Below are 27,769 nucleotides of genomic sequence, written 5' to 3' on the forward strand. Positions count from 1 at the left end.
TGCACTTCGAAATCCACTTTATTAGTCAATATTAATAAATTACCTCAAGAGAATGTAATTTCTGGTGAAATCTTTTCAATCAAACTATGTACACACAAAAACCCACTTCAAACTGTCAAGAAAAATGAGTAATATTGACGTATTCAGACATTAAGGTCAGGGATATGCTAACGAAGTGAGAATGGGGGTAATTCTGTAGACACTCCAATTTCAAGAAAAAGTCATCTGCTTTGTCTGATATTTTAGCAAAATACCCAATCTTGTAGTGTAACAAGAAAGTATAATGCTGTGAATCCAATACCTAACAAATAGTTTTAATACAGATCGATTACTTTTTTTAATGCTTTCACTGAATCATTCTTTTCTTAATGTTGGTATTTATCCTGAAATGACACCCAATCTGTTATTGTTAGTCCTTTGGCATGTCAGAAGTCAGCAGAAGCACTCTTTCCTGGGCTTCACAGCTTCCTCAGAAGAATGCACAGTATTTGGAACAAAACCACTTTTAACCCCTTCCCAGCCATCCTGAATACAAATTTCTCCCCTTTTGATAAGTTCATATATGTCTCTTGTCAAGATCGTGAAGGATTCCTCAACATTTGTAGCATCTTTTGCTGAGGTTTCTATATACTTCATACCACAGTCTGCTGACAGTTTTTCAGCTTCTTCCCTTGTAACTTGACGTTTTGAAGCTAAATCACATTTATGTCCCACTAGCAGAAATACAATCTGAAACGGCTGTACGTGCATTTTTGCTTCTTCTAGCCAATCTTTCACATGTTCAAAAGATCGCCGGTTAGTAATGTCAAATACTAAAAATCCACCAACTGAGTTGCGGTAATAAGATCGAGTTATTGATCTGAAAAATAAATAGAAAAAAACGTTGTAAAAGGACAAGTTGTTCTCATTCCCTCCTTTCAAACAATGATGCACCATGGTGAAAATTTAAGATACCTTAGAGTGTGATTTAATTAGAATTTATAAACCAACTATGAAGTGTCCTAAGTGAACAAAAATATTCAATAAGACTAATATTCAAGCCAGTTTCATCCACTGACAACATTATTTTTAGGCAGACAAACAAGCACTTACATGGTATGTCATCCCCCCTCTGTTTTCGAATTATTTGTTTTTATTTTTAAATATCTGAGGGAATAATTATTATATCACTGTAGTTAAAAATAAACAAAGATTTGGTGAAGGGCAGAAGTTGCATAGCAAACCAGACCTTAAGAATCTCTCCCTGTCATAAAATGTAATAAGCCCCTCTCTCTATCAGTGAACTTGTTATATGTTGATTACAGTTATAGTCCTATGCTATACCTATTCAAGAAACAGAAAATGTTTTGGACATGGGATATGAAAATGAGGTACACTAATGATTGTTTGCCTCTCCAGATCTAGGCTCCACTCTCTGGGCCTCAGGAAGCTGACCTTTACAGAAAGCTTTCCCAAATTTTCTGTCCTCTGGCTTGCAGTGGGGTTGAACCGATGGGAGTCACCTGCTGGAGACTGAAGGGAAGAGAGGATAGGTATTTACCCGTCCCAGGCTGTGACCTGATACAGTGGTTGCGTTTCTTTGCTGCTGGTCAAAGCTCCTGTCAGCTATGGCTGTTGCTAGGTTCTGGCGATCTCAATTTCTTTTCTTGCCCCTTCTGGCCAGGTGGTTAATGGCTTCCCATTCTCGCTTTCCCTGAATCCTTCACCATCCTTTGTTGGTGCTTTGACTATGTCCACATTTCTGGAAATAGTCACTTCATTAAATACTTTTCAGTAACCTTTCAAGTGTGCCTTCTGTTTCCTGACTAAATCATGAGGCAAGGTGGCAAGGCCATGTTGTTTTATATTTTTTTGCCTGTACATACGTTGTTTTCTCTACCTAAAATGTCTGCTACCCATTTTTGCCTAGCAAAGTCCTATTTCTCTTTCAAGAATATGATCAGAAATTATATATGTGAGAAGCCTTCTCTGCCACTGACCTCTCCCCTTCTACCTCCCTTAGGCACTCCTCTTGTATTCCATTAAACCTTTGGAATACTGCCATTATAATTATATCAATTTTCATAATGTGCTGATTGAATTTGCTGGTATGTCTTCCACTCGATTCAAGGCTTCTTGAGGGTCAAACATTTTTTGCCTATGTATCTAATAATTGTTTGCCTGGAAAGTGATAAATATCAGTTAATATTAATTATATTGAATTAATTAATCTTATTGGAGAAATGTCACATGAGCCAGAGATTACATGTATCTCAGTTTCCAAGTTGTCAATGATCTTGGGCATTGAGATCATCCTTAAGCAAACTCATCTCTTCCTTGCCCGATGCACCAATGACTTTACGGAGGACCAGTAGGTTACCTGGTAGTCTCAAATTTTACATATGTTCATCATCCTTATTGCTGAAATTACAGCTCAGTTTGTGACCTGATACCGTAAGTACCATTTGTTGTGGAAATGTGAAGAAATTATTTTATGTCCTCTTTCTTTCCATTTCTTTTGCTTTCCTGTTTCTCCTCAGAATTCCTACCAGATTCTCCAGTGATTATTATTTTTTTTTAATTTTCTCAAGGACTCCTGTATTATACAGCCATTGACAATTTAAAAAATCTCCCACTATCTTTAGCAGGCTACAAGTAATGTAGTTCATTTAATTTTTTTTTTAATTTTGAGGAATAATTAATTTATTATTGTTCTTCTAGTCATTTTTATATGTGTGAATTTAGGCAGATGTGCAGTGCCTTAAGAGAAATCTAATTCAGGCTATGTTATTAGATCGAAAGCTTTAATTTACTCAGCACCAAGTCTGCATTATTTTTATTGCCCTTCCCACTTAATTTACCATTAGTATAATTTTTAAAAAACAGGTTTTTGTGGTTGAAAACTCAAGTTAAAATCCTCATATGTTAGGCAGAGGCATGCCTACATGGTAGGAAATATCATGTTTTTTAATGCCTTGTATTTAATTTTGAAAACATAAGAATACAGTTGGCAAATCATTCTATAAAATAAAATTACAGTACAATATTTATAATTATGCTATAAAACAGCCATTAATGATTAGCTGGAAGAAAAGGTCTCAATATGACAGATGCCATTTTCTGTATAATAACTTGATCTCCAGTTTCTGTGTGTGGATATGGATATTAGGTGAAGAATCCTGGTTAGGCTTCAGATTCAGATATAGTTGTCCTAGGGGATAGGTTTTCCCTAAAACAATTGGGCATCCCTGCCCAATTCCAGACTGAAAACTGGAACTTGTTAAGCAGGTCTTACAGAGGGGATGAGGGAGCATCTATCTTTCTTTGGATCTTTTATCTTGGGTTTGGACACTTAAATCTCTAAAAGTTCTTGAAAGTATTAGAAAGAGTTGGGGAACAGATCTTAAAAGAACTAGGTAGGTAGACTTCCCTGTAAAAAATTCAGGAGTTGATAAGTAAAATTTCTTTATAAGCAACAACATTTTGTTGCATGTTACTTGATATCTATTTCCTTCTGGACTTTGAAAGTCTCACTGACTGAATGGTTGATTTAAAGAAAGAAAAAACAATTAGGGAAGGGGGATGGAGGAAAAGGAAGAAGAAGAGATGGAAAGAAGAGAGAAACAAATGAATAGATTCCAGTGTGATCTCTGGTGTGTTATGGGAGAAAAGATTTACGAGACTACACTCTGGTGAGACTGGTAAAGGAGATATAGCACCTCCTAAACCCAGTATGATGGCAATATGATGGGGAAAGTAAATTATGTAGGACAGTGGTCAGGGTTACAAAGTCTTAGCAGTACTTTGTCTCTCTCAAGTGGAAGATATGGTTTGGGTTATATTTTTAAAAAGCCCTCTGGTTATTTTATACCCTAAAAGCTACACTATCAGCAACTCTTAGATTATTTTCAAATAGTTTCTCAGAGTGTTTTCGCTTCCTCTTCACCTTAACTGAAATCTGTTGGTGAGAACACAGCCTCCCCTGCAGCATGCTCATGTTGCTCATTCTATAGGATCATGGGGAGGTGGCTTCTGCTTCTCCAATGCTGCTTCTAGATAATTATTCTCTCCCAACCCTGTGGTAAACAAAAAATCCTCTGCTCCTTTGAGGCCTATGCCATCTGGCTCTATAATCTGTTGTCATCTGTCAACTGCTTGGTCATTTTCCATATACTGAAGACTTTAGCACTTGGCGTTGTTTTTTTTATCTCAATTCCTGTCATTTTGCTCACTGATTTCAACATCCACTTGGATGAGCTGTCTGAGGCCATCTCTCAGTTTCGTGGCTTCCTCATCTCTCACGAACTTTCCCCTATATTCTGCCTTCTCATCTACTCCCTTTTCATCAGAAATGTTCACTACTTCCAAAACTACAAAATTTCAGTCTACTTTTTTATCAAAATCTCACAGTCCACCAATATGTTTTTACTGGGATAATTATTTAATTTCATCAAGATTTGTCATCCACTGACCAACTCTACCACTTCCAATTCCTTTATACCCTCCTATCCTTAATCTTCCACATCTTAGTTCTATGAAACATCACTATAATTTTTCTCTTGGAAATATCTAAATTCCCAAGTCCCTCTATTCATCTAGGAAAACTATATCCGGAGTGGCCAAGCATGGAGCTGAATATTTCTGGGAAAAATCACTCAACCAGGTAGGCTAGTATCACTACAAATTAATTATAACCGATCCCAAGTGGACACTTGACCGTGCCAAGGAAAACTAGTATCAGGAAAAACTCTTCTCCCTCTTATCTCACATTGAGGGTTCTAACACAGGAAGGAATAGAATTTCCATCTGACCTTCCTCTTCCCACAGAAGAGAACTAGAAGAACACTTTACCCTCTTATTGGATTCCTCCATGAAAGGAAAAAAAGACTGCTCTGTTTGGTTAGAGTCTGTTTCTCAGGCTGGTGGGTAGAACTGCTGCTGGGTGTTCAAGATTAGGACTCTTGCATAGCATCCTTTTCCTCTTCTTTCCACTTTCTGGATCCTTGATATTGGTTTGCTAATTGTGTGAGGTAGGCAGCTTCCCTGACTATGCCCATCATGAGTACTCAGTGGTCCTCAAGTGCCTGGCACACAGTGGACACTCAACACATTATTAATAAGTGAATGGTTGATGGTAGAAAACATGAACACAGCTATTGGGGAAATAAGAGAAATGGCAGAAAGAGTAAGGAAGTTTGAGGGAACGAGATACCAGCAGCACATAAAAAAAGAAAAGGTGCCCAATATTAGACCTACTAGTAGTATGTTACATTCTCACTAAGGTCACTGAATTATTGTGAGCATGTCGGTGTTGGAGGGGGTGGATAAATTAAATATCCATTCCATGAAAATATAGTAGCCAGATGGGAAAAAAATGGCATAGATGATAAAAGCTCTGTTCATTCCTCTGGCAATCAAATCAAAGTTGTGACAGAAACAAGGCACAAACAGTAAGAAAAATCACCTGGGAGCTCGATGAACAAGCCATATAACTAGGGAGATAATCTAAGAAATCACCCTGCAAGAGCAGAAGGTAGACGCTGTGCTTATAGTTGCCTCAAAAGGACACAGCAGAAACCGAGGCCAGCTGCCTCCAGTGTGAGTCTAGGCACTCCTCAACAAGGAGCACAGGCTTGAGCTAAATGTGGCCTGCAGCTGAAACCCTCTCAGGAATGCGCCACTGGATACCTACCACACAAATCCACACTAATAAGACTGGGACACTAGGAGCTTTGCTTACTACATAAACAGAAAAGCAGCCAAAATGGGAAGACAAAGAAGCAGAAACCATATGCGAGAACAGAACAGAGATCCAGAAATAATGGAGTCAAGCAATCTAACAGATGCAGAGTTCAAAACACTGGTTATAAACATGCTCAATGAACGTATGGGAAGGGTAGATGAATTCAGTGAGAACTTCAACAAGTAATAAAAAACATGAAAATGGAAGTGGAAATTGTAAAAGGGAACCAGCCTGAAATGAAGAACATGTTTTCTGAGATGAGAAGTATATTAAATGGAATAAACAAAGTGAATAAAGAAGAGGATCAAATGCCTTATCTAGAGGATGGGAAAGTCAAGGACACTCAATCAGAATGGCAAGAAAAAAAGAAGCCAAGACTATAATAATAATCTAAGGTGCCTATGGGACACTATTAAAGGCTAAAATATCCATTTTATAGGGGTACTTGAGGGAAAACAAGATGTTGAACAGCTATTTAAAAAAAATAATGATGAAAAACCTCCCTAACCTGCTGAAGGAAATAGACATAAAACCCTAGGATGCTCAAAAGTCCCCAAAACAAGGAACCCAAAGAGGCCCACACCAAGACATCATAATTAAAATGCCAAAAGTTAAATACAAAAAGAGACTCTTAAAACCAGCAAGAGATAAGCAGATAGTTGCCTACAAGGGAGCACCCATAAGACTGGCAGCTGATTTCTCAAAAGAAACTATGCAGAGCAGAGGGGCTTGGCACAAAATATTCGACAGGATGAAAACCCAGGATCTACAACCAAGAATACTTTATCCAGCAAAGCTTTCCTTTAGAGCTGAAGGACAGATAAAGAGCTTCCTAAATAAAAAGCTAAAGGAATTTATCACCGTCAAGCCAGTATTACAGGAAATGTTGGAGGGACTTAAAGGAGAAAAAACATGTATCAATAAACAGGAATAAAGAATGGTAACAACTACATTCCTATTAATGAATACCTCAAATGGAAAAAAATGAAGTGCTCCAACCAAAAGATAGAGTGGCTGAATGGATAAGAAAATTAAGACTCCTGCATATGAAAAGGAAGTGGATGGAAAAAGATAATGCTTTGATGGACCTAGAAGGTATTTGTCAGACAGAGAAAGATAAACACATATGATTTCACTTATATGTGGAATCTTAGGAATAAAAAGAACAAACAAACAAAAATAGACTCACGAATATAGTGGGCAATTTGGTGATGGACAGAGGGGAGTGGGGTTTAGGGGGCTGGGAGAATGGGGTGAAGAGTTAAAGAAGTACAAATTAGTAGCTGATGGATGGTCACAGGGATGGGAAGCACGGCACAGGGAATGCAGTTAGCATTAATACGTTGGCTGGGTGGAGGGTCGGTGAGGGAGGGAGCAATTGAGATGATTGTTTTACAAACTATATAGATGTCTAACCAAGGTACTGTATACTTGAAACTAATTGAAATAATAATAAAAAGAACTATGGAATGCCTTATGCACAGTCACAGTATCTCATACCTTACTACAGACCAGACTTCACTTAACAGAAGACAAAATAGAGAAATGAGCTGATGCCATGGAATTCATTAATCTCATCATGTCACTGTCACCTAGAGGGTTCTAGCTCTATAAAACTGTGGAATACGTTATTAAGATTCAGTTATGCCCATGTCTAGATTTGCAAGATTTTGGCATATCTTTCAGGATGTATATGTTCTAAACTAGTGAGGAAAAGAGGAGGTGGTGTTTTTTCCCCCGTAAATAGATGCCGTGGTATGGGAAACAAAGGGTGAAAGTAGGGTTATGGTGCCTCTCGCAATTATACTTAATGAGTCACTGAATTTTTTGTTGCTCCTAATCCCTGTGACTCTGAACTCTGCTGATATAAAGGTTTTAGTATCCAAGGGAGAAATGCTTTCACTAGGGAACCGTATGATGCTTCTACTGAATTAGCTGAGACTGCCAAATGGCCATTTGGGGATTCTGATGGCAGTGGGTAACCAAGCACAAAAGGAAAAATAGTATGTGGAGACCACACTGGCCCTCTGTGGTTCCTGCTGCCCAAACTCCAGAGATCTTTTGACCCATTCCAAGCCTGGTCCCTTCAGCTCTGGTCAAGTCTCTGTGCCTCGGACATGTTTTCAGTTACTTTCATTTTTTTGTATGTGGGAGGAAGTCGTCAAAAGGAAAGTTTATTAGAGAAGGGGTAACACTCCACAGACAGAGTGTGGTCTCTCCTCAGAGACAAAGAGTGAGAGGGACCTACTTTCATTTTTAATTAATGTCCTCTTGTTGGTTTTGTTGCTGTCAACCAAAGACCTGATCGATAGAGTCTGCACCTTTTCCGAGAATGACACAAATCACAGTCATAAATATTTTTTAACTTTCACCATAGTCTCACAAAGCCAAAATTCTTTTTAAAATTATTATGTTAAAAACACATGAGATCTGCCTTCTGAACAATTTTTAAGTGTAGAGTATTAGTAACGACAAGTGCAATGTTGGACAGACTTCTAAAACTTTTTCACCTTGCATGACTAGGACTCCCTGAACAGTGAGGCATTTCCTTCTCTCAGCCCCTGGCAACTGCTTTTCTACTTTCTGCTTCCATGAGTTTGACTACTTTAGATACCTCATATTAGTAGAGTCATGCATTATTTGTCCTTTCTGTGACTGGCTTATTTTACTTATCATAATTCCTCAATATTCATCCATATCGTAGCATATGACAGGTTTTATTTTTTTTTATGGATGAATAGCATTCAATTGTACGTATATATCACTTTTTTTATCCATTCATCTGCAGTTTATTCTTATGGGTATATTTGCTTTAGAATAGAAAAAATGGTTGCCCTGTTTATGTAAACATTTTTAACTGTTTAATTCCCCTCTTTAATTTTATTCTTGAAATAATACATAAACAAATGATATTGGGAACATTGATGTTTGCTCACATTTACAATGAATTACTCAATATATGAGCAATGCAATCAAGTGTGAATGATATCCCTTGAGGAATTTGAAATTTTTTGACACAATGACATCATTACAGAGATTCTAAAAAATGTAAATGATATCTCAAATTAAACACTTATCTAGTTTCCTGGAAGGTACTAAAAACAGGATGTTCTTGTCATATGAAGGAGAAAAGTCCATAGGCCCTAGAATGCTCAACATTATTTAGACTAGATAGTTACTTGTATAAAAAACTTTTATATGAAAGTGGCAAGATTATATATATATCTTATATGCTGTTATTATAACTTTGTTGGATATGTACAGGCCTCTCAAAAAAACAACAAAATATTGACACACTTGCTGACTTACTTAGGTAAAATGAACCAGATGTTCCACCCTGGAAACACCCTTCTTGTGCTTTGCCAATTGTAAAATAGGCATTTGGAGGATAGAAGTACTTCGATGCCAAAGGCTGTTGGCAGCAAGAAGCCTATGAATGCATTAGTCCTGTGAGAGCTTCTGTTCACCATGACATTACATGCCTACTGCCCTTCTGGGAATAGTCATGGTGTTGATGCTTTATATACCTGCTTCACTTGCCTTGTAATCCTGTCCCTTCCGACTGGTTGCAGGGGACTAAAACACAAGTCTCTCTGCTCCTGTTATTTTTAATGCCAACAGTCTCTGCCCTTGCCTCAGATTCTGTAACTTGAAACATACAAACACTAAAATTCATTAGTTTATTTTTACTTATTTATTTTTTAATTTTTATTTTTCAATTAGAGTTAACATTCAGTATTATTTTTAGTTTCAGGTGTACAGCATACAGGTTAGACATTTATATAATTTATGAAGTGATCCTCCAATTAGCTTAGTACCCTCCTGGCACAATACAGCTATTACAATATTATTGACACTATACGGTTATTATAATACTATATTCTTTGTGCTACACTTCGTATCCCTGTGACTATTTTGTAACCACCAATTTGTACTTCTTAAAACTTTACCTTTTTCACCCAGCTTCCCAACTCTCCTCCCATTCTAGCAATCGGTTTCTTTTCTGTACCTGAATGTTTTCATTTTGTATGTTCGTTTTTTGTTCTTTAGATTCCATGTATAAGCGAAATCATCTGGTATTTGTGTTTCTCTGCCTGACTTATTTCACTTAGCATAATACCCTCTAGGTCCATCCATGTTGTTGTAAATGGTAAGATCTTCCTTCCTTCCTTCCTTCCTTCCTTCCTTCCTTCCTTCCTTCCTTCCTCCCTCCCTCCCTCCCTCCCTCCCTCCCTCCCTCTCTCTCTTTCTTTCTTTCTTTCTTGCTGAGCAATATTGCATTTTATATATGTATAAAATGTTTTTTTAAAAAATAATTCCAGGGGCTGTCCATTAAAAATATTGTGGAGGCTATACATAATATTGACAAGACCTAATGGGCCATATTTTCTCTTTGAATATATGAATTAATTCCCATGACCACCTTTTATTTTCCCTTTATGGAAAATCATTTGATCATATGAGGCCTTACCACCCCCAGCATGCTCTATTCATTTTTTATCCTCTATTTTCCTCTGTAGCAATTAACATATTCTAATATCCTGTACAGTTTTTCTAGTTTATTTGGTTATAACCTTTCTCTCCCAATTAGAAAATAACCTCCATGAGAGCAAAGATTTTTGTCAGTTCTTTAGGGATTCTGTATCCCTAAGTGTCTAAAACTGACTGGGCATGCAGGAGTCCTAACAATGTTGCAAATGAATTAAGAACCAAATTAATAAATTCAGATTCTGTCAGACTGTGCCCAGCCAGCATGCAAATGCTGAGTAAATGGGAGCATAATAGAGAAAAAACAAAGAAGCTTACCCCTTTTTGATATTTATAGTAGGGGTCTGTGAAGTCAAAAGGGGAGAAATAAGCTGAATAATTGCATACAATATAAGCATATGGGTGAAATTGTCCATGCTTTCTAAAAAACTACTGTATTTAAATTGGAAGTAATTCAAATTGTACTTTACAGTGGATTCTTGGAGATGAACAAGTTACATATGAAAATTGAAATAGTATATTTGGAAATTAATGAGAAATATTTCTAGTTTCATTAATTGCCTGCAAGGTGATAATGAAAGAGTGCTTATTTTCTCTTTGGTATAGTACCAGAAAGTATATAAAAGACAGCAGCACCTATTCCAATGCTTTCTGGCATCCTTTGGAAAATAAAAATGAGACGATGACCAGCTTCTCATGATTATTTTATTTTCCATATAACAATGCATTGTGTGATCAAACATAACTAAGTAATATTTTTCCTTCCTTCCTTCCTTCCTTCCTTCCTTCCTTCCTTCCTTCCTTCCTTCCTTCCTTCCTTCCTTTTTTAGGCAAGGCAACCCTTGGTTGACCTCACAGATTGCAAGGACCTTGTCAGCTTACAATCCCTTATATTTTTATTTTTTACCCCTATAGCACTTGGTCTTCCTAGGTGGTCTCCCATCCGAGTACTAACCAGGCCTGACCCTGCTTAGCTTCTAGGATCAGACAGGGATATTTTCTCTTGGGTTATAATTTTCTGACCATTTTTGTGACTTCTGTCTGTTCCCATATGACTTCCTCTATACTGCTTTGTTTCATGTGCTTTCTACATCTTGGAATTTATAATTGACTTTCTCAATTCATTCTCTCTCTGAAATTATGCAGCTTCTATTTTCAAGTTCTTTGAATAAATTATGTTCTTTTCCTTTTCTGTTTGTGTTTTAAGTCAAAGTTATATGTGCACTTACTATATGTTCTTACTTTTCCCATTCCCCCAAGTTGCTAATATCGGTGTTATCATTTTAGAACAATCAATTCTTAGCACTTGTGTTATTTTGATCATGTAGATTCTTTTCATTGCTGTTTCCTGCAGTAAACTATGAATTATTTTCCTTAGAGTTAATAATTATCTTGCATATCAATCAAGACATGCCAGGTTATGGGAAGTAACAAACAATCCGCCTCTCGGTAGGAATAATCTTAAAGAATCTGGGCTGTATTTTAAAACCACTTCAAGACTTCTGCTCAAATCCACTGGCCACAATTAGTCACATGATTCTGCTAAGTGCAGAGGGAAAGGAAATATATTCCTCCCAGGTGTCCAGAAGAGCCATCAGATATGAGTGAACACTAAGTCTCTATCACAGATTTTTTTCTTCTTGCTAAGTTTTCCATGAAGTTCTCATTAATCTAATCACAAACTATCAGTTGCCTTCTTTTAAGTTCATTCACATTAGCTTTTCTGTCAATTTCATCCTTCTGAAGAAGTCTCCTCCAACCTTTTGTCCTGCTCCAATCTGGCCTTGGTATCTGCAGCGGAGATATCTTAGAATCACCCTTTACCACCTTCCTGGGCATTGCTTTGGTTTTCTTCACAGGTAGTTAGTTCCTCTTCATTCCCGGTTTGCTTTTCTCTTTCTTTCTCTTTCTCTTTCTCTTTCTCTTTCTCTTTCTCTTTCTCTTTCTCTTTCTCTCTTTCTCTTTCTCTGTCTCTCTGTCTCTCTGTCTCTCTGTCTGTCTGTCTCTCTCTCTCGCATGCCCCCAAGTAGCTTCCTAAAAAAGATGCATGAGGTAATATTCTGAAATCTTGCATGTTTGATTTCTGCTATCACGGCTGAATAAAAGTTTGGTCAGGTTAATAATTCCATCAGAATTTTTGTTATTTTTCCATCGTCTTTCAGCTTCCACTGTTGTTTCAGGGACATTTGAGGCTAATCTGATTCCTGATCTTTTTTATGTGACCTTCTTTCCCCACCCCCAGAAGTTTGCAGGAACTTCTCTGTGGCCCCAGTGTTCTAGAATTTCATGACAATGTGTCTTAGAATGTGTCTACTTTCACCTACTGTACTGAGGCTTTTAAATCCGAAAACTTGTCCCTAAATCTTGGAAACTTTTCTTGAATTGCTTCATTAATGATGTCTCCTCCCCCCCTTTTTTTTCTCTCCTGTTTTATCTTTTTGTAATGCCTGTTAATGTATTGAACCTTTTGGACTAGTAGTCTAATTTTTTTTAAAAGTCCCTTTTTTCCTATTTTTGAAGTTTTTGCCTTTTTGTCCTACTTTTTAAGAAATTTCCTCAAGTTTATATTGTGTTGTATATTTTCTACTGTTTCCAAAAGCTCTTTTATTCTCAGAATATTTTCTTTTTTTGTTTGTTTTTTAAAATAGTATCCTGTTCTTTTATAATTGCAATATTTTCCTATTATCTCTCTGAGAAAATTAAGGAGTTTTTTTTTGTTTGTTTTTGTTCTTCATTTTTAACACTCCCTTCTCCTTTATTAAGTTTGTTTCTCCAGTTGCCTTTGGTCTGTTTGTTTTGTTCTCTAGGTTCATATTACAGATTTCCTAATATTTCCTAATATTTCTTGTAATCTTTAATTGAGACAAAAAAAAAGCCCACTGTAAGATGATCAGGCTGGGTTACTTAGTTGAAGAAACTCTAATGTTGGTATCTGAAGTCTTTCCTCTCAGCCTGCTCAAATTCTTCAGAAAGGATTTCACCAATGTCCTGTTTAAAGAGTGAAGGCCTTACTGCCAGGGTTCTCAGAACTGAATGGGGAAAGATGTCTAGACAGTCTTAGCATCCAATATGCATCCATTCACTTCAAGCCCTTACTTTTAATAAGGGACTGCAAACTCAATTATGCCTAGTCTTCAAGTCAAAGACTCTACGTCTAATTCTTTTCAGAGAATAAATGTTCAATTTTTGTCAATGTTGGGAGAAAGTTACCTGATGTATGGAATGGTGGAGATGTAAGAATCCAATCTTTATAAACAGATGACAGTCCATGATCCATATTTTAGCACTTCCACTTCCAGAAGTATCTGGTGCCACCATTTCCTGAGTCTTTAGGGGATCCAATCTGTTTTTAGCTTTTGTTTTTAGCTTTTTCTACGACTAGCTTAGAAGTCAGTTTTCTTGAATTTGCTAATTAATTTATCATTCCATCTGCTTTCCTGCTTCCAAAATTTTGTTGCTATTGTTTCTTTGTCAAAACGAATACCATTTTAGTGAGATTTCCTGGGCAAAAAATCTAAAATAGATATGTGTTCAATCTGCTATTGTTACTTCTTTTTCTATTGTAATTGGTTCCTATTATTACTTCTCTTAATACTGACATATCCTTCATGTCTCAACATCAAGGACTACTTTCTTTGGGATGCATTTTCTGAAACCAGCCCTCATCCTAAACATAGATGACAAGTCCTCCCTTTGTTCTGCCACAGAAACTTACTTACCAGCCTTTACTGCAATTATTTGTCATCTTTCTTTACCATGAGTCCATAAGAAAGACCTCTAATTGTTCCCCGGTATCTATTTTCCCTGTCTTCCTTTAGTAATAGAACTCCATGAGTTCTAGCTGGCACACAACAACTCATATAGAGACTATTTCTCAGCTCTCTTACAGTTAGTTTTGGTCATGTCACTAAGTTTGGGTCAATAGGACATGAGAAGTTATGTGTGTCATCTGAGTTCCATCTCCCTGAAGTAGCCATTTTCCCTAGGCTTCCTCTTTCTTCTTCCTGCTTGCAAGGAAATGATAATGCCTGGAGAACTCTAGAAACAGATGTGGAGGCAAAGTCACCCTGAGAGCCCAGAACTGCTCATTCTGGACTATTATTATAGGAGACAGAAACAAAGTTCTATATTATTTAAGTTGCCATATTCGGGCAGTCTCTTTGTTATAGCAACATAGTCTGTACTCTACAGAGACTATAGAGAGAGTATAGAGAGAGACAGACTATATCTTATTTATTTTTGTATCTAGTGCATGACACAAAGTTACACTAAATAAACGCATTGATTTCCACAAGTAAATCACTGTCCTAGTTGCTTCGGTTTCTCCAGAAAAAAAAATAAAATAAAAAATAAAAAAATAAAACAATGAGGCAGCATTTAAAGACTGGAAAGCTATTTCATGATACTTTTGAAACTTTAAGACACTATAGCCAGTGTTTACTTGTAGCTTTGCCTAATACTCAACTCCTTTCCTTGTCTAACAAAGTAAAAAAAAACTCCATATAAATTTCCCCATTGCAGTGGCAGGGTTCATTCCTGTTACAAAATGTAGCAATGCCATCCTGAGTACTGCATGAAGGGGAGGGTTGACTGTCATTGCAGCCACAAGTGTTTGCTGTCAGTTATCAGTATCACTTCTGTTGTGTAAAGCTATTTCTCCTTTGTTTTCTGAATATAGCAGTAAAATAATGTTTTGGGTGGACATAATTATTAACTTGGATCTACAGAAGTGGGAGTAGGGGTAGGATTGTGCAAGCAGAATACTTTTCAGGACCGAAGCCACACAATGTGTCAATAAAACCCTTTTCACATGATAGGAGGCCTGGCACAGCAGAAAGAGCACTGAATAGAGTGTTAAGAGAACTAGGCTCTTATGCAAACTGTTAATGAATTATAAGGCCTGGCGCAAGCAAAGCCTCTCTGGACATCAATTATATTATTTGGAAAATGAGACTTATATCAGATCATCTGTCTATTCCTTCATAGTCCTCTGGCTGCAGTCACTTTTCTACCAAAATGGCCAGAATGCTGACTACAGTATGGTTGACCTCTGCAGCTTCTTTCCTGTGTCTCTTCTCCTTTACTTTCTTAAACTTTGTTTTCAACTCTCCCTAATTTTCCTCGCCTCCAATAGTCCTCTGTTATACAATTATTTATATCTTCTCTTCCACTTTTTTTTTCCTTTTTTTAATGCCTACAGCACCAGGTATTCTTAGGTGGTCTCCCATCCAAGTACTAACCAGGCCTGACCCTGCTTAGCTTCCAAGATCAGATGAGATCAGGCACATTCAAGGTGGCATGGCTGTAGCTTCTCTTCCACTTTTAATTCTTTTCTTGGAGTCTCTTCCTCTATTCTATCAACTCTCAGTATTAAATTTCACCTTATTTTGCTTTTATTAACTTTTGCTTTCCTAATATCATACATAGCCTTTTTGTAGCCCTTTTATATCTAAAGAATTTTAAAATGTGGTTTCATCCATTTGCTTCTTTATCGTTCTTCCAGTGTTCCTTTTTTTCAAAAAACATTTTTTAAACTAAGTTTATTGAGGTAATGTTAGTTAATACAATTATATAATTTTCAGGTGTACATTATTATAGTTTGACATCTATATATTCTCTTCCAGTTTTTTCAGTTATTCTAATTGAAAGGTTTTGTGCTTAAATTAGGTGCTAATGATATTGCATGATCTGTGTAAAAGTGTGATAAGTGCCTGCAAGGAAGTCAAGCAGGAAGATAAACCTTTTAATTTTGATTGAGGGGACAAATCAAGGGACTCTCTAAAATCTATAGATCTGACTACATCTCTCTCTAAAATACGGTAATCTAGTGTTTTAGAAGAGAGACATGATTAAATAATCCAGAAGCACCAGCAAAAGATATAGAGAATCATGAGGGAAGAAATTATGAGTTCTCAAATATATTTCTAAAATTTAAGGAATTGTTTATATATATATATATATTTTTAAAATATCGGTTCCTAAAGTGTTCACTTTATCTAATTTCTCTCTCTCTCATCGCCCCCTGTCCCCATCCACCCATCCATCCATCCATCCATCCATCCATCCATCCATCCATCCATCCATCTATCTTTTGGCTCCTAAAACACTCGTAAAAGGACTCTGGGTTGGGAAACACCATATCTGCCTTGGGGATTCACAATGTGTATTAGCATATTAATATGTTAAAAGTGCAGCAATCCAGCATTTCCAAAATTATTTTATCAAGGAAACTGTTTCTCAAATTACACCTATTACTATCATTTAGAAAAGTGCTACTCTAAAGAAAAATGATAGGCCAATGCCGAGAATTTGAGAATCTATAACCTTTCTTCATACTGTTGTCTCTTACAGCCAGGAAGTTTTTAATATCTACTAACTCCAGTATTCTCTCTTGATCTCTTCTGAGAGAAAAGGGTTCATTTTGGGTCACACACTATGCTTTTGTATTTCTGAGGCAGAGATGTGTTATTAAGGCTATCCTTCACCCTTATCTATTTTGAGGCCATATCACATGAAGTCCTATGAAAAGAAAATATGCTTGTAAAGGGTAAAGAATCAGAGCAAAAATTACTTTTAACATTCCTAGCACAGGAAGATAATTTAAAAAGAGATTGTGACCAATCATACAAAAAGTAGAAAAAAATAGGCATCGAGAAGTATTACATTTTGCCAAGAAAAGACACTGATAACCTTTTGGATGTAGCGTGATAAAGGCCTTTCTCATGTGACTTCTGATGCACTTGCCATATTAGTGAACTAGAAACAAGCCTAAGAGAGAAGTCTCTGTTCCCTTACCTCAATATTTTTTAGGAACTGAGGTATTTTTGATGGCTTCTTAATATCCTAGCTATTGATATCAGTGGATAGTCTTAAAGACTTATGCCTTGATTTAGCAAGGTATTCTTAAATTGAAAACGAATCATTAATAAAGGAAGAAAAATAGAATGTTTACGAGAACACTTAAGATTTTAAACTAAATAACATACCAGCTAGACATCATCATTTACTGAGTTATACTTATATGTAGAACTATTATATGTATTTTGAAACTCTTTCACAGCTTAAACAAAAAGTGTACTTTTAAATTAAAAACATTCTTTGACTTCTCTTTCAAATTTTTCTGGAACTCCTGTAGGTCAGAACAGTACTTTATTACTAAAGTGATTCCTTTCAATAAACAATGTCTTTTTTGTTTGTTTGTTTTGTTTTGTTTTGTTTTAACACAATAGATGTTTCATGATAAACCAGGTAGATCCCGTGGGGAGGAAATTTTTAAAGGGAACGTTCCTGAATTACACATTATCAGAATTGATTAAATGTTACTGTCTTTTAGAGGCAGATTTATTAAAATCATAAAGTATTGGCTTTGCACTTATTTTGCTTTGGAAAGAATGAAAAGATCTTATTAAAGTAATATCTGATGTCCCCTGGTATATGTGTGTGTGTGTGTTGGTGTGTACATGGGTGTGTGTACCTTAGTATCTCTTGAGTGGCTCATCTTTCTTTTCCACTGCTTGACAGAGCAGACTGGAAGAAAGCAGATTCCCTGTAACTCAGCTAGGATTAGAATAACTGGCTTTTAATATAACAAAATTAATATTCTCCGATCATTCTAAGATGTTCTTTAAACTTTTAAGTAAACTTTAACATAGCTGTGGAAGGTCAGTTGCTAAGAAATCTGTGTATGTCAACAAAACTAACTGACAATGGCTGGAAATTTCTTCTCTCTCTCTCTCTCAGATTGAGTAAAGTCCTTTTCTTCATGTGAAAACTTTACTGTGGTGATCCATGTACCCACAATTTTATCTCTAACTTTTCTCTAGCCCTTGCTTTGAAAGTTAATTGGGGGCCAGTGTGTCAGAATAGGTGGCCATCACGGTAGCATGATGAAAGAAATTCCAACACCTGTCAGCCACATATCTATAACTCTGCCAACAGGGAAATGTCAAGTTGAAATATTATCTCTTGAGGTGATCATCTTCTTTTAGAATATGAATACTCCTGGCTGGATCCTTATTAAGTCATTTTCAACCATTAATAATTTTGCGTGCCTTAGTTTCCCAGCTATGTCTCTCTGTAAAGCTAAGATGGAGTATTAAGGGATGGCTTTTTGATTGAGATGTGAGGAAGAATAGGTCAAGGCATCACTATCCAAAAACAGAAGGAAAATAAAATAGTAAAGTCACAAAGAGTCCAAGAATGAGTTTTATCTACTTTGCAGTTTTGCCTACTATTGACCCAGGACCCTTACTCATTTGATATACAATATTCAGTTTACTTCAGGATATATAATTACCTTCTTATCTCAGTACAGCATTGAAGTTGTGGCTATACATGCTAAATCAATTGATTTATTGAAGAAGAAATAAATTAAGAAAAATAATCACAGGTTTTTCAAATTTCTGGTTAGTTTCTTGACAGTACTGATTATATAATCATTCAAAATGGTCTGAATATCCTGAGTGGATAGCGAAAATAATCTTTAGAGTATAAAAATGTTTGGCTACATAGGTAATCTTTTCACATTCTGCCTCACTTGTTAGAAATGATGCTAGCTCACTCTTACTTTCCATTTTACTCTGAAACACCATATAATAGATATATTTTGGGGTGACTGCTCACTTCCTTCTCCTGTGGATTTCTCTTTCCCAAAAGGTAGAAACTATAACAGATACAATTGCATTGTATAACCTATAATACTTATCTAGTATATTTACATTATAATACATTTGAATTACACGTAAGTGCATCTTAATAACCTGACTGTGGGGGACCTGATTCACTGGCCAGAAAAGTAGCTAATGTTATCTTTTCTTTCAAAAATATGAATAAGAGGCTCAGAGGCTGAGAGTCAGGAGACAACAAAGTTGGAGAATACGAATAAACTAGAGGGAAAATCCACAAACTCTTGGTGGAATTTCCATATTTTCAGACATCTGTAATCAGAGAATTTTTGTCTTTCATGAGCTCTGTATCATTTATAATTTACCTCCTATTATCTAAACTAATTTGGCTAGATTTCTCTTACTTATAACACATTACGACATAATTTTAATCAAGACATTATATCATCAAGACATTATATCAATACAAAAATATAGCCTAACTTTCTATTGTTTCTAATAACTTGGAATTACAGTAGACTATGAGGATTATGACACTTAATTGTGGACAATCACTGTTCTATTACCTATGCAATTATGAACCCGCCAACTGAGGATCAGAAAATCCTTTTCTAAGTAAATGACAACAAATTTAATAACCTAGAAGAAATGGACCAGTACTTAGAAAAATATAATCTTCCTAGACTGACTCAGGAAGATCTGGAAAATCTAAATAGATTGACCAGCAGTATGGAAATTAAAACTATCATCAAAAACCTACCAAAAAGTCAAAGTCCAGAACCAGATGGCTTCACTAGTGAATTCTACCAAACATTCAAAGAAGATTTAATATTATTCTCCTCAAACTCTTCCAAAATATCGAAGAGGAGGCAATACTTTCCAACTCTTTTTATGAGGCCAATATTACTCTGATACCAAAACCTGGTAAAGATAACACACAAAAAGAAAACTACAGACTGATATCTTTCATGAACACAGATGCAAAAGTCCTAAATAAGGTACTAGCAAACTGAATACAGAAACATATTAAAAAGATAAAGCCCACCATGATCAAGTGGGCTTTATCCCAGGGGCCTAAGGATGGTTCAACATATGCAAATCGATTACTGTGATACATCGCATAAACAAATTAAAAAATAAGAATCATATGATCATATCAATAGACATAAAAAAAAAACCTTCGACAAAATATAGCATCCATTTATGAACAAAACACTTCACAAAATCGGTATAGAAAGAAAGTACCTTAACATAATAAAGGCCATATATGACAAACCCTCAGCCAACATTATTATACTTAATGGTGAAAAACTAAAAACCTTCCCTCTAAGATCAGAAACAAGGCAAGGCTGTCCACTATTGCCACTGTTATTCAATATAACATTGGAGGTCCTATCAAGTGAAATCAGATAAGAGAAAGACATAAAAGGAATCCAAATAGGAAATAAAGAAGTCAAACTTCACTATTTGTGGATGACATGATTCTCTATACAGAAAACCCTAAAGACTCCACAAAAACACTACTAGAAACAATAAGCAAATACAGTCAAGTCTCTGGATACAAAAATCAACATTCAAAAACCCATATTATTCCTATACTCTAATAATAAAGTGTCAAAAAGAAATGGAAAAAAATGATTCCTTTGCAATTGTAACAAAAAGAATAAAATACCTAGAGATAAATTTAACAAAACCTGTAAAGGACCGATGTAATGAAAAAACAAGCCCTTATTAAAAGAAATTAAGGAAGATACACAGAAATGGAAAGATATTCCATGTTCTTGGATTGGAAGAATCAACATAGTTAAAATGACCATATTACCTAAAGCATTATTCAGATTTAATGCAATCCCCATCAAAATCCTATCGGCATTTTTAAAAAAAATAGAACAAAAAATCATCAGATTTGTATAGAAGCACAAAAGACCCGAAATTGCCAAAGCCATCCTGACAACAAAGACTGAGGCTGGAGGCATCACTCTGCCCAACTTCAAATTATACTACAAAGCGACAGTAATCAAAACAGCATGGTATTGTCAGCAAAACAGACTCACTGATCAGTGGAACAGATATGAGAGTCCAGAAGTAAACCCATATTTATATGGGCAAATAATTTTTCACAAAGAAGTCAAAAATATAGTGGAGAAAGGAAAGCCTATTTGATAAATGGTGCTGGGGAAACTGAAAAGCCACCTGCAAAAGAATGAAACTGGACTGTTGTCTATCACCACACACCAAAATTAACTCAAAATGTTCTAAGGACCTGAATATAAGACCTGAAACAATGAAGTGCATAGAAGGAGACATAGGAACTAAACTCAAGGACCTTGGACTTAAAGAGGATTTTATGAATTTGACCTCAAAGGCAAGAGAAGTAAAAGCTAAAATAAATAAATGGAACTACATCAAACTAAAAAGCTTTTGTTCAACAAAAGAAATTGTCAATGAGGTAAAGAGACAACCATCCAAATGGGAAAATATATTTGCAAGCAACGCCTCCAATAAGGGCCTAATATCCAAAATACACAAAGAACTCAATCAAAAAATGGGCAGAGGACCTGAACAGAGGACATACAAATGGCCAACATATATATGAAAAGATGCTCAATATCACTAGCTATTATAGAAAAGCAAATCAAAACCACAATGAGATACCATCTCACACCTGTTAGAATGGCTATAATCAACAGGATAAGTAATAACAAATGTCGAAGAGGATGTGAAGGAAAAGGAGCCCTCATACACTGCTGGTGGGACTGCTAACTGGTACAACCACCATGGAAAACAGTTTGGAGGTTCCTCAAAAAACTGAAAATTGATCTACCATATGATCCAATAATCCCTCTACTGGGTATTTACCCCAAAGACTTGAAAATTCATATATATAAAGATATTTGCACACCGATGTTCACAGAGGCATTATTCACAGTAGCCAGGACATGGAAGCAACTAAAGTGCCCTATGATAGTGATTGGCTAAAGAAGCTGTGGTATATATATACAATGGAATATTACTCAGCCATAAGAAGAGATGAAATACTGCCATTTGCGATAACCTGGATGAATCTCGAGAAAATCATGCTGCGTGAAATAAGCCAAACTGAAAAAGTTGAAAATCACATAATATCATTTATATGTGGGATATAAACCTAAAAGCAACAAATGGACAGGACAAACAGAGACTCAGGGACATGGAAAATGGACTAGTGATTACCAGAGGGTAGGGAGTGGGGAAGGAGGGAAGAAGTAGACAGGGTAAAGGGGGTCAATATAGAGGGATTGGAGGATGGCGAAGCGGGTAAAGGCAATCAAATATATGGTAGCTGAAGGAATTGGACTTTAGGTGGTAATCACACAATAGAATATATAGATGTCAAATTATAATGTACAACTGAAAATTATATAATTGTGTTAACCAATGTTACCCCAATAAATAAAAAAATATATATTTTTTTCTCTTGAAGTCCATGAACCACAGTAAAGAGGGTAGGTATCAAATGAGGGCTCTTAAAACAAAATGAAACAAAATTATTTAATTTAGGCATTTTAAAAGGTCTCTTAAAGAGAAATAAAATGTTCACAATGTTTGCTTTTAAAATTAAGAACAGAAAGCGTAAATTAAACCACTTTTAAATATTACTTCACATGACTATTGTGAGGGGATAGAGGGGAAAAAAGAGACACAAGGGAGTCAGAGGGATAAATAAGAGATAAGCTAAAGAGATGAGAGAGTAAGAGACATTAAAATTAAAAGGGAGAAGAGCAAAAGACAAAGGGTGTGAGGTAACTATGAGTAAGGACAGATAGGCAAAAGGGGTAAATGCTTTTATGGGAAAGGTTCAAAATTTCTATTCTTACATTTGATGCTCTTTCCAATATTTATCCTTATTAGCACTGTGTTAAACAACATTCTTTTTTCCTTTCCTGCTAAGTTAAAGATAAAATTAGAACCTGAAGGATGCGTAAGACACATGGAGAGTAAAAACATACATAGTGGAAGAGAAGCTAAAAGAAATGAGGAAGAAGCAGACAGAGGGTGCGGGAGAGGCCGAGTACACTTAACAGCATTAGAGACTACCTTCGGACTTTTGAGGGGAGCAGAAAGGAAGGCTATCCCTTATAAAGCACTTACTGTTTACAGCCCTAAGTTAATTAGCTAGTTAACTAATGTCTGCAGGTCTTCCAGTGCTCCAAATTTCAAAAGTTTAGTGGTTCTGCTCAAATAATGTGACTAAAGTAGCTCATCAAGGAAGTGTCTCCCAAATGATACTCCTTAAAGCACTAGATTTTCACATTTTAATAATAGTCTCTCAAATAAATTTGGGAAATGCTAATTTAATAAAAGTTAAGCAGGTTTCTTTGCCACAGTAGTTCTCAGAGCTTTAATGATATGAATTTCTAAGAGAGTGCTACGTAAAATACAAGGATCTCCAAACTTATTTGATCATAGAACCCATCTTTTAAAAAAAAAAATCCCAAGGGAGGAGTGTTGTACAGAACATACTTTGAGGAGCACTGCATTAGGACATTATTCTCTGAGCTTTGTAACCAGTGGCTATAACTATAACCTCCAAAGGTCACGACATGAAAGAAAAGGCTAAATCTGGTTTGAAGCCTTGAGGTTTCCTCTTTCCCTGGTAACATTGCTATTTCTTTATCTCATTTTATTTCCATATTGCCCTATAAATGCTTTTATGGGAAAGGTTCAAAATTTCTATTCTTACATTTGATGCTCTTTCCAATATTTATCCTTATTAGCACTGTGTTAAACAACATTCTTTTTTCCTTTCCTGCTAAGTTTTTTCCACTATGATGATTAAAAATGAAAATTGGTGATTTACTGGCAATGCCCACAATGCCAAATCTATCTTCTCTTCTTCCTGGGTACATGGTAGTCTAAGTGTGACCTTGTAACTGTTTTCAATTGCTTGAGAGCTGAAGTGATTTGTACCATGTTGGTCTCACTTGCTTAAAAGGAATATTGCTTGATTTAGATCTTTCCTTTTCCCTTCCCCTGAGCAGGAACACAGTGTCCACAAAGATGATAGTCTTCAGGATAACAGAAAAATGGATGGAAGGTACCTGAAAGATGGCCTGGAGCAGAGCCACTCTATCTGCTAGGACTACTTACGACTGTTACACAAGAGAAATAAAGTTCTATCTTTAATGAAAGCACTGTAATTTTGACTCTCATAGATACATACATTTAACATTTATGCTCACTAAAACATAGGGTTAACAATAAAAATTTAACATTTGAGTGTAATATTACAACTTAGAGTATGCTCACGCAAACATTATTTTTCTAAATCCATCTTCATCTTGATTTTGTTCCCTTTTATTTTTTGTAAGTAGTTATTGTCTGCTAGAGTATTAATCTGAACATTGAAAACTAAGTCTTGTCAATTATATCTCAGTAAAGCTAGGGAATGAAAAGAAAACCAAGACTATTTTTTTTTGTTTTGTAACATAGTTGTTTATGCTTTCAAGCTACACTCCAAGTTGTCCAAAAAAGGTTCCTTTTTTGTTAGTTTATGTCTAATCACTACTAAACCTCCAAATAGAATATTTCCCACAAATTTCTAATGGTATGATTATCATTGAGGGAAATATGCCTTCATGAGCTATAATATCTTTCTATGAAATACATGAGCACAGATATATCTATTATTCAAAATAAGTATCTGTATGTTCTTGAAGATACAGAATGATTTAACAGTAATCGTTTTAAGTGCAATTTTATGGTAAAACATTCTGCTAAATGAGAGAAAATCAAGATTTGAAGTTAGCTACTGAAATATGTATGTACTTGTAAATATATCTTTGGTAAAGAGCCAAACAAAATAAAGTATGACTCATTGTCAGTAAACATTCCCGAAATGTCCTTGTATTATTATGGGAGAGTTACTGTCTGGTTTTAATAATGTATTAAAATTAATTACTATTTACATCCTTCTTAAAGGCAATGATCTATTTAGCAGAAACATCTTTAAAATCTAAGTAATTATCCTTTACTCTCTTGTCAGTGAGTTGAAGAGCTACTTTTAAGGAAACAGATTCAATAAAATTTTACTACTCATGTTTCTTGTAGTTGCAAATTACAGTAGATGTTAGGAGTTTAAAGCATAAAAAACATGTTTTTATTATATTCACTTTAGAGAGCAGAGCAAGAGCTATTAGTAAATGCTTTTTTTCTGATCCTTAAATATCTTAAAGTTCATCTCTGTGATCACAAGTGAAGGAATTTGCAATCAACGTTAAAATGGTGAAACTGCAAGAAATCTTAGAGAAGTTTGAAAATTATTGTAATTAAAGGAAGCTCCTTGAAAAGAAAAAATTTCTTTATGGAATTCTAGGTATTGTATAATTCAAATCAATAACCGTTAACACCTCTCTGAAGGCGTAGCCTTACCACCTTTCCACTTCATACATAGGAAAACTAGTGTATAAGCAAGCTAAGCTTCCCTTATTATCTCTATAAATCATTGTCATAACTGGCATTGGAAGCCAAAACTTTAAATGTTGGAACAATCTCACAAAAGTAGGCTGATCTCATAAAGAATGGATACTAGCTGGGGGTGAGGTGAAGCCCTGCTTGGGAAGTCCCCTGGTGGAGTACTGTATTTCACAAGCCTAGTACTTGCTGAAGACTGCAAAATGCTTGCTTCAATGGGTTCGAATTGACAGTGCAATCTTAAAAAAAAAAAAAAGACTACAATATATCAAATTCCCCACCTTTCTCTAAAAAAAGTTCCTTCAAATCCTAGAAATTTCAAATGTGCTTTGTAATCTGGTTCAGTCTTAAATATCCAGGAAATGCATACAATTTACATTTAGTTTTTATTTACATGAGTAGCCTTTGTGAAATCCTTCTTTAAAGGTCTCAGCAAACACTTAGAATGAGACTATTGATACGTACCCCTCCTATATTTAAAAATGTTTATTCTTATATACGATCACCCGCGGATGTTAAGTACCCATTATAAATGAAATCAAAGTTCCTGACATATCTCAGTATCTCTTTTCCCACCAAAACATCAGTGATGACAAACTTCTAAAGACAACTCGATCCTTAAAAAACAAAACAACAAAAAACCCTCAGCTGTGTCAGTGTCCCTGATGTTACATCTAGCTGCTGTACAAGACATTCCCACGGGGCATGGCCCAGTATTTCTGATGACCACATCGGTGCCGTGAGGTGTTCAAACCATTACCGCATCCATCTCTTCGCGAAAGATGCCCAATGAGCTCATGCAGTAACCTGGGTTGGAGCGCTGCTTGCTGTGAAGCTAAAGGGATCAATCACGAATCTGGGAACCCTACTGGCAATTTTCCTGGGCTGCACAGAGGGGAAGCCACTTGGTTAGAGGATGAACAGGGAGCTTGGAGGAGGGTGGCCGGGTCAGGGTGTGCGCAGCGAGGGACGCTAAGTTTGGGGCGAGGGCAGCAGGGGGACCGAAGAGTTAGGGATCAAAATACCACCAGGGCAGGCGGGTGACCCGGTTCAAGCGGGAAAGGAAAGATGGAAAGGGGACGCAGGAAATGGGCGCCAAAGAAAGAAGTGAGAAATTGCGGAGGAGGAAGTTGTCCCTGGAAGAGGAGGGGCAAAGGGGAAAAGAGAATGAAGTGTTTGCACTTTCTAGAGGGAAGGGGCAGAGCCTCTCCCAACCAGGGCTGGTGCGGCCAACGCTTGGGGAAGGGGCGCCCGGGCGGACAGAGGCGGCAGCGCGGTCCCCGGGGTCCCCGGGGATCCCAGCGCCAGCAGCCCTACCTGAACCGCTCCTGTCCCGCCGTGTCCCAGAGCTGCAGCTTTATCCTCTTGCCCGGCTCGATTTCCAGCAGGCGAGAGAAGAAGTCCACGCCGACGGTGGGGTCACAGGCGGGGGAGCGCAGCCCAGGAAAGCGGCCCTGGGTGAAGCGATGCAGCAGGCACGACTTGCCCACGGTGGAGTCCCCGATCACGATGAGGCGGAACTGGTAGATCCAGATGGTCTCCATCACTCACGTGCCCCGCCGCCCCACCCTCCCTCAGCCCGGAAAGTTCCGCGGCGGGAACTGTCCCTTCAGCACCTGCCGGGCGCCCACCCGCTGGCTTCCAGCATATTCCTGCGCTGCAGCCGCGCCTGGTCTCCGCCCTCTCTGGTAGGAGAGGCGGGGCCCTGTCGGTCCGGGGGCGTGGCCTCGAGGTAGGGGGCGGGGCTCTGGGAAGGGGTAAACGCGAAACCGGCTCGCGGACTCCCACCCCCGACTTCGGCATATCAAATCTCCAGCGAAGCTCATTGGGCGCCGACGGGAAAGTGAGTATGGTTAAAGGATGTGACAGCAGCAACAACCAATGAAAATGAAGCAACTCGGGAGGGTCAGCCAATGACAAGTGAGAATCGTTTTCTCACTGGCGTCAGGGAGGGCTCATCAGATGCGGGCTCTGATTTTGGAAGTTGGCGAGGCCGGACACTGCTGGGTCACTGCTGTTGCTTCTTATTTCATGATTTGACCAGCTCTTTGTCCTCTGTCACTTCCCGAATTTCTGAAGATCCCAGTTACTGCTTCTTACTCTCTAGTCCTGCTGAACGCCACCTCCGAAGTGTTCTAAGGAGAAGGAGTTGAGAGCAGGATTGAAATAAATTTGCAGAGCAAGTTCTGGATGCTTCCTATCAAGGACTTCGGCCATTTCTCCTGGCTCAGGCATCTTTTCTTCACTGCTTTTAGTACCGCAGGAGAGTGGAAAAAATGCCAAGTATCATCTCCATTCTCTCTCGGGCCCTCCATCCCCGCCGGCATGGAGGGGAGAAAAAACAGTAAATTGTGGAGATGTCCAGAAAAGCTCCTATTCTTTCCTGCCTCTGTTTCTATAAGTCTGAAAAATCCCAAAGTGGTCTCTACTTGTGTCTGGTCTAAATAAACAAAATACGCCTGAATTTTGGCTATTACTTTCT

At 37.0% G+C, this 27,769-nt stretch overlaps 1 protein-coding gene and 1 pseudogene across 1 annotated transcript; both read right to left on the reverse strand.

Moving 5' to 3' along the window:
* Window positions 1-26,944, reverse strand: RAB39A (RAB39A, member RAS oncogene family). Its single transcript, XM_016160594.2, has 2 exons — window positions 26,605-26,944; window positions 1-859 (listed from the first exon to the last, which is right to left on the reverse strand). The coding sequence occupies exons 1-2, from the start codon at window positions 26,829-26,831 to the stop codon at window positions 433-435; spliced, it is 654 nt and encodes a 217-aa protein (XP_016016080.1). The 5' UTR covers window positions 26,832-26,944; the 3' UTR covers window positions 1-432.
* On the reverse strand, window positions 15,402-15,520 carry LOC118603237 (annotated as a pseudogene).
* Window positions 26,945-27,769: the final 825 nt, after the last annotated feature.

Source organism: Rousettus aegyptiacus, unplaced genomic scaffold (assembly GCF_014176215.1).
Source record: "Rousettus aegyptiacus isolate mRouAeg1 unplaced genomic scaffold, mRouAeg1.p scaffold_m13_p_5, whole genome shotgun sequence".
NCBI classification, from domain to species: Eukaryota; Metazoa; Chordata; class Mammalia; order Chiroptera; family Pteropodidae; genus Rousettus; species Rousettus aegyptiacus.